Here is a 10399-nt window from a genome sequence, read left to right as displayed (position 1 = left end):
TTCCTTCCTTCCTTCCTTCCTTCCTTCCTTCCTTCCTTCCTTCCTTCCTTCCTTCCTTCCTTCTTCTTTTTCTTTCTCCTCTTCTCCTTCCTCCAAGACAGATTCTCACTGTGTAGCCCTGGCTGGTCTGAAACTCACCATGTAGACCTCAGTCTGCCTTCTTCTACAACCCAAAACTTTCTGCCCTGGGGTGGCACCACCCACAGTCTATTGAGCCACCTCAAAATAATCTTTAACAACAAAATGCCTTACAGACATGCCCACAGGCCAATTTGGGCATATCTAACTTCTACACACACAGCATAGCACATACATACCTACACACACATGCACACACACTCACATGCTAGGGCAGTGAAATCAAATAAGTTAAACTTTCTGTTCTAAGCATCCTGTTGCTTTCCCAACACCTTTTAGCGTATTGCTGACTCCATCTGTCACACGGCGGCACACGCCTTTAATCCCAGCGCTCAGGAGGCAAAGGCAGGTGAATCTCTTTGAGTTCAAGGCCAACTTGGTCTACATAGTGAGTTCCAGGACAGCCAGGGATATGTAGAGTGGCCCTGTCAAAAAAAAAAAGTTGAAATGAATCTATGAGGTCAGTGATCTCAATTCTCCAAGTGAGCAGCAATCTCAATTACACAGATATGTAGATTTGCTTTGTTGTTGTAGTCTTAAATTTTATTACATTTTATTTGTTCATGGGGGGGGGCATATGCGCCATGGCACACATGTGACCATCAAAGGACAAAGAGGACAGCTTTGCAAAACTTGTTTTTCTCTTTCCACCACGTAGGACTTGGGTTTGATCTTCGATTATCAGGCTTGGTAGCAAGCATCTTTACCTTCTCAGCCATCTTGCCAGCCCTATGTTTTTTGTTTGTTTTTGACTGATTAATTAATGTCTGGTGCTGGGAATTAAGACCAGCGCCTTGGGCCTGTGAAGCATGTGTTCCGCAGGCATGTCTCTCTAGGCCATCTAGCTGGCATCTTTACCATGTGTTTCTGTTTTCCTGCTTCTCAGTGGAAACATCCAGGCCATGCTGTGTGTCATAGGTACCACAAGGTTAGTGGGGTTGGCCCTGGTACTGTGTCAGAGAGGACCGTACTGTGCACAGTGTAAGGAACAAAACTATGACTATAGGTGGCCAATTAGTGTCTCTGATATCGTTTGCATACCGCATCCCTGACTGGTCTCTTTCTTCAGGGCCCCTAGGCCGGATAGAAGATGATATCGTCACCCCAGGCACAGGAGCTGGCCTGATGACCCCAGGTCTAGAAGACAGAACCACAGGTGCTGTTGATGGGCTGAATGAACCTACTGGCAAGGTGAGTGTCCAGGGAGAAGAGGAAGTGGCTCCAAAGGCAGGCTATCACATGCCAGGGTGTTAATGTTTATGTATTAAATCAGCCACACAAAGAAATCGTGGTGTGGCTCATGACAAAAGTTGCATCCAAGTCTCGTCGGGTGACAAGAGGGCTGGTGGAGTGAGCATAGACATTTTGAGAACGATAGACCACATCTTCACAAAGTAGTAAGAAACCCGCTCAGTATCTGCAAGCCTGAGTTGAGGCCAGAAGGCAGAAGCTGGCAGATCTCTGTTAATATGGGTTAGCCTGGTCTCCATAGTGAGTTCCAGGACAGCCAGAGCTACATAGTGATAGTCTGCAAATAAATAAATATATAAACGAACAAACTAACTAACTAATGAGAACTGGATTCAGGGAGCTTTGGTAGTGTCCGGCGAGTGGGGAAAGGTTCATCCAGAGAGGGCGGAGAAGCCCCAAGTCAGTTCCTACACACCCTCACCCTGTGTATCTATTCATCCAGCTTACTTGGTCCATCCTCAGTGATGAACAGTGAAAACGTTAAAGAGTGAGCGTGGGCTGGGGAAACGGCTCAGTCAGTAGCAAGCACGTCTTGTAAGGATGAGTTCAATCCCCAGAACCCACATAAAAGCCAGATGGGATGGTACGTGCTTGTAACCCTAACTCTAGATAGGCAGAGAAAGGTGGATCCCTGGGGCTTGCTGGCCAGCTAGCCGAGCCTTCTTGGCAAGCCCCCAGGCCAGCGAGAGACCTACATCACCACACAGATTCACATATGTCTACCCCCACCCTTACATACATTTCTACATAAAGCTAGAACCACTTCCTTGAGATTTTTCTTAAAATTTAAGATTCATTTCTAGATTGAAACCGATTTTATTCGCATCTCCACTCTTTTATGTTTTGTTTTGAGACAGGGTTTCTCTGTGTAGCCTTGGCTGTCCTGGACTCACTCTGTAGACCAGGCTGGCCTTGAACTCACAGAGATCCACCTGCCTCTGCCTCCCTGAGTGCTGGAATTACAGGCGTGTCCCACTGAGTGGGATCTTCTATCCCCACTCTTTGTTGTGGTGGTGGTTCCATCTGGAGTTGATACGGATGTGTTTTTTGAATGTATGCTACCTTAAACTCTTTCCTCGGGGAGCCAGGCACAGTTCAAGACTTCAGGGTTTGTTTTCTCTTTTGCTCACTTGTAACAGGTACCAACACACACACAAAGTAGAACAAAGCCTTCCATTGAGGGACTGCCAACCCTAGGAACCTCAGACCATGACCATGAAGAGCATGAGCGTACAACCACGGCCAAAGTGGTGACTGGCCACTCTACGGAGAAGAAGACAAGTCACCCCAACAGAGGTGGGTCCGGTTTTATATAGTCCACTTTTTACCACTGTCCCCAATATTTAACACATGGACGCAGCTTGGTGTTCACGTACAGATGAATGAATAAAGCAAATGACGTATACACACCGTTGACCATTCCTTAGCTTTAAAAGAGAAAGAAACGCGGACATGTGCCACGACATACGTGAGGTGAGTTCAGCCAGACACTAGGGATGGTAGCGTGTAAGTCTACTTGTACAAAGCTCCTAGAAGTGCTGAAATCAGCGGAGGTGGACAGCAGAATGGTGGCTCCCAGGAGCTAAGGGAGGGATGAATGAAGAGTTAGTGTTTAGTATGTTTAATTTTTACACAATGGCAAGGGTCCATGTTTTGAGAATGAAGCTCAATGATAGAATGCTTGGATGGCATGGCCAAGGCCCTTGGTTTGAGCCCTGCCATACAAAAAAAAGAGTTCAGAAAATGGATGGAGGTGAGGGTTGTACCTAAGTGTACTTCTCCCACGGAGCCGCGCATGGTAGTACACTCCTTTAATCCTGGCAATCAGGAGGCAGAGGCAGGTGGATCTCTGCGAATTTGAGGGCAGCCTGTCTGCAGAGCGAGTTCTAGACAAGCCAGAGCTACATAGTGATGTCCTACGTCAAAACAAAACACAAAATCATAATTAATGCCATGATTTTCTTGCCATTTACATTTTGCACCTACTGTTTCCATCAAGTGGTGTGGGATTCTTGTTTGTTTATATGGTTGGTTGGGTGGGTATTTGGGGCTGCTTTGGTTCTAATCCAGCACCTTCCTCACTGCTAGACAAGTGCTCTGCCGCTCAGCTCCACCCTGTAAAGTGCTTTGAAGCGAATAAAAAGCTTGCTACAAGCTGTGAAGAGAGCATGAACACTAAATACCAGGCAGAACCAAGTCAGACTCAGCAAGGAGAAAGGAAGGAGTGTTAGAGCACACTGTAGAGAATTCCTCATTTCTAGTGTGATTCAGCAGCCAATTTGCAGAAAACACAGCCTTCTCTATTCATTGAACATTGCTGCTGTCATGCCAGCTATTGAGCACTGGAGAGATGGCTCATTGCTGCTCTTTGCAGAGAGGACCTGGCTCCTAGCAACCCCAATCAGTAACTGCCGTTGCAGGAGATCTGATACCCTCTTCTGGCAACCGCAGCCACATAGTGCACATAAATTTACATCAACTCAGGCACACACACTATAAATAAGTCTTGAAAAAAAAAGAAGAAGAAGAAAGGAGCATGGTGGTACACACCTGTAATCTTAGCACTGGGAGAAGGAATCCCAAGTGCCCGAGTGCAGAGTGGGTGGATTGTGATGATGCTAGACTGAAAGGCAAATGGAAAATCTTAAGTAGCAAGGGGGTTGGAAGTCACAGGGGGCCAGTTCTCATTCAGCTCAGCAGGGCAGGCTGCTTCTCCGTGAAGTACCGATCTGACCACCGAAGAAGAGAGGAGTAGACAGTAGGAGGTGACTCACGGCTCAGGTCACCTCTTCCCAAATTAGAAGCCTGCTCTAACACTCTCAGATGGCCTTGCATTCTGTGTTCTCCGGCATCTTGATTAAAAGGTGAAGTAGCCACGCCTGGATTCTTTTGCTATCTCCGAGTCTCAGTGTCCTTGACTTAAGACAAAAGCTAGCGGGTACAAAAGCACAGAAAGCCTGTGGGTGTAGAGCAACAGCCAATTGATGGTAATAGGTACAAAGGCAGCAGTCTGTCAGAGCTGGCTTCTAAACCCTCTGTTCGGGCTGTTGAGGAAATTACCCTCTTTACATATGTTTTGTGGCATTCTACTTAAGGTAAATTTCTCTGCCAACTGTTGAGTTCTCATCATTAAATCCTAACAATTCTCTATCATCACATTTTCTCTTTCCAGATAACCCAGCTGATGAAACACAGACAACAGATAAGAAAGGTAAATGAGATTTTGGAATTCCTTTGGGGGATAAAAAGAATCTTTATTTGAATCTTATTATTACTTTTTTTTTTTTTTTTTTAAGAATTCCATTCTTTCTTGGATCTTAGTCAAACAAGAACAGAATAGAACATTTCCAAAATGAAATGGTGTCCTTCTCCCTCTCTTCCTTCTCACTTCCTTCCTACTTCCCTTCCTTTCTCCTCCCTTTCTTCCATCACTTTGTGAAGTACTGGGAATTGAACCCCGGGCCTTATGCATGATCAGTCAATGTTCAACCACTAAGCAACATCCCCAGCCCACTTTTAAGTTTTTATTAGTGAGACAGTCTCACTAAGTTTGCCCAGGCTGACAGACAACTCTATAGCCCAGAATGACACTGAACTTGCAGTCCCCCTGACTGCACGGGGAGCTAGGATTATGGGCTTGCTCTAGCGAGCCCAACACCTTCTTTTTTTCTTGTCGTCTTTTTTTGTTTTGTTTTTGTTGTTGTTTGGTTGCTTTTGTTTGGTGTTTGGTTTTTTTGAGGCAGGGTTTCTCTGTGTGTAGCCTTGGATCTCCTGGAACTGTCTCTGTAGACTAGGCTGACCTTGAACTCAGAGATCCGCCTGCCTTTACCTCCCAATTGTTGGAGTTAAAGGCATGGGCTGCCACCACCAAGCGTACTTACACTTTTCTAATTGTTAAGAGAGAAAAGGAAATTCTGTATATTTGAAAAGAAATAGGACCGGGGGCATAGTTCAGTTGTAAAGCACTTGGCTAATGTGGGACCCCAGGACTGCATAAATCTGTGTGTGTGTGTGTGTGTATACACACACTCTCTCTGCTCTCTCACTCTTCCTCTCTCCCTCTCTGTCTCTCTCTCTCACACACACACACACAACATACATGGTGTATTTACTTAATGACAACTGTGGAGAATAACAGCATAGCATAGTGCATGAATAAGCTGCATTCTTGGTCTTCGTTGTTGTGGAAATAATTTGAGGTTTTTCCCACTTAAATAATGTTGGTGATAGGTTTGTCGTGCATAGCCTTTATTGTGTTGAAATATGTTCCTTCTATTCTGAGTTTTCTCGGGCCTTTGTCATTCGCTAGCCATAAAGAAGGCTGCCCATCAGTGGTAAGCCAGTGTGTTATGTCTGATAAATCTAGAGACTCAGAAACCTCTTGATTCACAAAATGGGATAGAGCAAGGCTGGGGCTTGAGTTTGGTGGCACAATGCCTGATTAACGTGTTCAAGGCCTGGGTTTGCTTTCTGGCACCAAGAGAAATGGCCCACTGCTTGCACACTTGACTCCGCTGGACTTGGGACTAGCAGGGACCACCCTCTGCTGAGAACAGCAGGGCAGTGCTGTTGCTTGCTCGTGACACCTGGCTGAGTGGCTCTGGTTCTTCCTGGGATTCACGCTTCTTTCCTATTCCATTCAGAAGGATTGGCTGTGGTGACCCTGGTTGGAATCATAGTTGGCGTCTTGTTAGCCATCGGCTTCGTTGGCGGGATCATCATTGTGGTTATGAGGAAGATTTCTGGAAGGTTCTCGTAAGTGACCGCTTATTCCCGTGTGATCTTTAAGCATAGGCAGTCCTGCCACCACTCAGACCCTCTACCTGTACAGAAACCTCTGAGCAAGGACCTGGAGAAGCCCATGGCCTCCACAGGCACAGCCTCTGATGCTTTCCTGGGACACGTGTCCGCTTTAGAAGTTTCGAAAACCACAAGACTGACTTCCTTTGAGGTCTGAGCAGATTTGATCTCTAGTCTTGATTTTCCAACTACTCAAACTTGAAAGAAACTCCAAGTTTTAACTTGTTTCCTGATCTCCTTGCTCCCTCCGCCATCAAAGGCAGACAAGCTGGGGAAAAAGCGCCTGCCCCAGGACCAAGCCCTCCTTGTGATGAGGAATTGCACTGTGTGTGGGGGGGGGAGGGTTGTCATCTTTTGCATTTAGATCCCTTCCCCACACCTGTCCCCCACACCCTACCACCGCATAGGTCATCATTATCAAAATGTTCCGACCCACGACCACAAGAAAACCAGAGAAATGTGCTGGGTGGGGAGGGGATGAGTCGTAGGACCGAGCGGCGCATTGGCATTGTCTGGGGCCCTGACCCTGGCTACCTAAGGGTTAGGTGTGGAGGGGATTACGTGGGGAAGAAGGGCGCAGAGTCTGGGACTGAAACCACAGAAAAGGGCAATAGGATCAATGACTATGGGGCATGGAGTGGCTGGTCCCAACAACAGTTAGAAGAAGTAATCATTCTCTTTATTTTCACAGGCCCTAAATTGCTGAACAGATCAGGTTGTTCTCCCAGCGTATCTGAAAATAAGAGAGCTTCCAGCTTCCCCTGTTCCCATCCTCTCTGCTTGTGGAGGAAGATGACCCATGAATGCCCACCCAACTCACAGCCATGGCGACTCCTTCACTCGCAGGCAGTACCAAAGGAAAGATACACGCCAAGCCATGGCCCCTCAAAGCATCTGCCTTTGGAAAACAACTTTTTTTTAACATAAATTTTATAATCAGGGCTGCAGGGATGGCTCAAAGGTTAAGAACACTCACTGGCTGTTCTTCCAAAGGTCCTGAGTTCAATTTCCAGCAGCCATATGGCTCACAACCATCTAGAATAAGATCTGGTGCCCTCTGCTAGTGTGCAGGCAGAATGCTGTATAAATAACAAATGAAAGTTTTTTTGTTTTTTGTTTTTGTTTTTTCAATCTGATTCAAAAGACAACGTGCATAGAAAATGGAGCAAAACCAAGACTGCGTCACCAGTTGGCCTTAGCAACTGTAGCCATGGCTTCTTCCTGGCCATTCCCTATTACTGTTAAGAGGCAAAAGAATCTGGAAATGTTTATTGAATCTGTGGAGTCCTTGGATCCAATGTTACCTCAAAGAGGCCTTTTTGCAGTCGCTGACCTGTTGCTACATGCACATTCCAGCCTAGTAGGGTCTGTTTTCAGGTGTGTCAGAATCATGGCTTTGAAAGTGTAAACTTAAAATCAGGCATGACAGTCAGCCCCTTAAGGAGTTTGGCTGGACCGTTTCAGAAGCATCCACTGCGGATTCATGTCCGTGAAGATATATAATGCTTTTTACAAATCTCCAAACCATCTCTAAGCCACTGATGACTTGATGACCCAGAGGTGTGTCTCGTCAGTTCCTGTTGGGTGATGGAAAGCCCAAGTTAAGGAGCCACATCCTCACCTCCCTGAGACCACCCTTCAGGACAGCTGCTGCTTTCTGGCTTGTGGAGGTCTCATCCCAGATGCTGAGACAGATGTTGGATGTCACAGGATGCCAGACACTCAGCAGCTGTAGAGCCAAGAATGGAACTCTGCCCTTTAAGCTGAAGTGCGTCCTGTGCGTGCTTTGGTATAGGAAATAAGACCGACCAGTTTTGGACACCAGCCTTCTGCCTCTGGGGAAGGACAGGACAAACAAAAATCTTGTATAATCTTCGTTGCTTTCATATGGCTGGGTGTAAATGTCTGATAAAAGGTTAAAATAAAAGATACTTCCAGTCTTTATGACACGCTGTCTTTCCATGGGGACTCAGTGCTGCTGGGACAGAGCTGTGGTGTCTTGGTCACCTGTGTTGGGAGTCAGTACCTTTTCAACTAAAACATGACTGTGTACAAGCATGAGTCCAGCCTTTGACTGGATACTTCCATCGACTTTGTATGTCATTTCTGCTAAGATTATAACTGTTTGTTTGTCTTGTTTTAGTTTTTCAAGACAGGGTTTCTCTGTGTAGCCCGGGCTGTCCTGGAAGTTGCTTTTGTAGACCAGGCTGGCCTCAGACTCAGATCTGCTTGCCTTATGCCTCCTGAGTGCTAGAACTAAAGCGTGAACCACCATGTCTGGCTAGCTGCCTGTTGACTTAATGGAGAGAGAGGTATCCATGGTCACAGGAAGTTCATCCCAAGGAAGAAAGTGCAACCACAGTTTGCACCAGTGTCTCTCTGCTAAAGAAGAGAAGCCAAGGAAAGAAACAGCATGAAAACTAGGTGGCATCTTAGGCCTTTTACCCACTCTGGTCTCAGGGTTAGCAAGGTCTTGCCTGGTCCTTTATGTCTCTGCACTGTGAGGAGAAGCTCTGTGATGGAGCAATTTTATCTGGCCCTTGACACTCAAGGCCTCCCCTTAGGGAGGAACCTGATTTGGGGTCTAGAGCTTAGCTCAAGAGCAGGAGTTGACAGAAGGGAGGGGCCCATAGGCCTGGGCAGCAATGAACCCACTTCCATCCAGAACTCACTTCTCAGTCGTTCCCCCTACATGGAGACTGCACTAGTCAGGGGCTGGTCCTCTTTGTCATCTGTCCCCCCACACCCTACTACCCTGCTGAGATTCTGTTGTTGCACTGTTGGCCTTCTGCAAGCCCATGCTCATTTGGAAGGGTTGAGTGCTAGCCATATTTACCACCTGCCTCTTTCAAAATAAATAAAGATTGAGGCTGTTGAGACGGCTCATTGTGGAAAAGCACATTCTACACAAGCCAGGGGACATGAGTTTGGACCCTGGAACCCAGGGGAAAAGGAGAGAATGGATTTCTCCTATATCCACTCATGCTCACATATGCACAATAATGAAAATTTAAATCAATAAAAGATAAAGATATACAGATAGGATATCCCTTATATCTGAAATGCCTAGGACCCTAAGCATTCAGGCTTTGGGGGGTATTGTTTTAAGGTAAATTTCAAAAGGAGACAAAAAGAAAAAACTGAACCCTGGGACCCCTATAGAGACTGGTACCCCAACCAAGGACCATGCATGGAGAAGACCTAAAACCATGGCTCAGATGTAGCCCATAGACTCGGTATCCAAGTGGAGTCTCTAGTAAGGGGAACAGGAGTTGTTTCTGGCATGAACTCAGTGACAGGCTCTCTGATCACCTCCCCACCGGGGAGGGGGGGGGGTGCAGCCTTGCCAAGCCACAGAGGAAAACAATGCAGACATTCCTGATGAGATCTGATAGGTTAGGGTCAAATAGAAGGGGAGGAAGACCTCCCCTATCAGTGGACTAGGGGAGGGGCATAGGGAGAGAAGAGGGAGGAAGGGTGGGATTGGGAGAAAATGAGAGAGGAGGCCACAGCCAGGATACAAATTGAATAAATTGTAATAAGTGATAATAAAAAATTTTAATTTATTTATTAAAACTCTATCTTTTAAACAAATTTTTAAATTTTATTTTATATACATTAGTGGTTTTGCCTGCAAATATGTGTGAGGGTCTAGATCTGGAGTTTCAGACAGTTATAAGCTGCCATGTGGGTGCTAGGAATTGAACCCACGTCCTCTGGAAAGCAGCCAATGCTCTTAACTTCTGAGCCATCTCTCCAAGCACCCTAAAACTTATTATTATTTGTGTGTGTGTGTGAGAGAGAGAGCTTTGCCTGCATTTGTGTCTACCCCACATGTGTGCTTGGTGTCTGGAGGCCAGAAGAGGGCATAAGATTCCCCCTAAAACGAGTTACAATTGGTTGTGAGCCACCATATTGGTGTGTTGGGGAATTGAACCCAGGTGTTCTGGAAGAGCTGAGCCATCTCTTGAGATAGATTCTTATCTCGTGACCTAGGCTACCCTTGAAATCACAATCCCTGTACCTCAGCATCCCTGGCTCAGATTCTAGGCACTGTATGTACCTGGCAACAAACATTAGGGCATGGAATATTTTCATAGTCCCCTGTTAAACATCCCTAATCTAAAACTCTTGAGACCAATGGCACTCCAAAAATGTTCAACTTGTCCTCATGTTTTATTTAGTTGGGGCTGTTGAATTTGCTGGACAT

At 46.2% G+C, this 10399-nt stretch overlaps 1 protein-coding gene across 3 annotated transcripts in view; it reads left to right on the top strand.

Moving 5' to 3' along the window:
- Positions 1-8156, top strand: part of Pdpn (podoplanin) — a 27100-nt gene extending 18944 nt beyond the window's left edge. The window contains exons 2-6 of one of the 3 annotated variants that reach the window (XM_055611162.1): positions 1208-1329; positions 2529-2685; positions 4562-4600; positions 6036-6144; positions 6881-8156. In XM_055611162.1, the coding sequence (XP_055467137.1) occupies positions 1208-1329; positions 2529-2685; positions 4562-4600; positions 6036-6144; positions 6881-6887 (434 nt within the window). In that variant the 3' untranslated portion in view covers positions 6888-8156. Of the gene's footprint in view, positions 1-1207; positions 1330-2528; positions 2686-4561; positions 4601-6032; positions 6149-6880 lie in introns of those variants that run through there. The other 2 variants (XM_055611160.1, XM_055611161.1) reach the window with 2 other exon arrangements.
- Positions 8157-10399: the final 2243 nt, after the last annotated feature.

This window comes from Psammomys obesus, unplaced genomic scaffold (assembly GCF_907164565.1).
Source record: "Psammomys obesus unplaced genomic scaffold, mPsaObe1.curated_primary_1811, whole genome shotgun sequence".
Taxonomy (NCBI): domain Eukaryota; kingdom Metazoa; phylum Chordata; class Mammalia; order Rodentia; family Muridae; genus Psammomys; species Psammomys obesus.
Note: the sequence above shows the minus strand (reverse complement) of the source record. Positions and strands in the feature narration are given on the sequence as shown.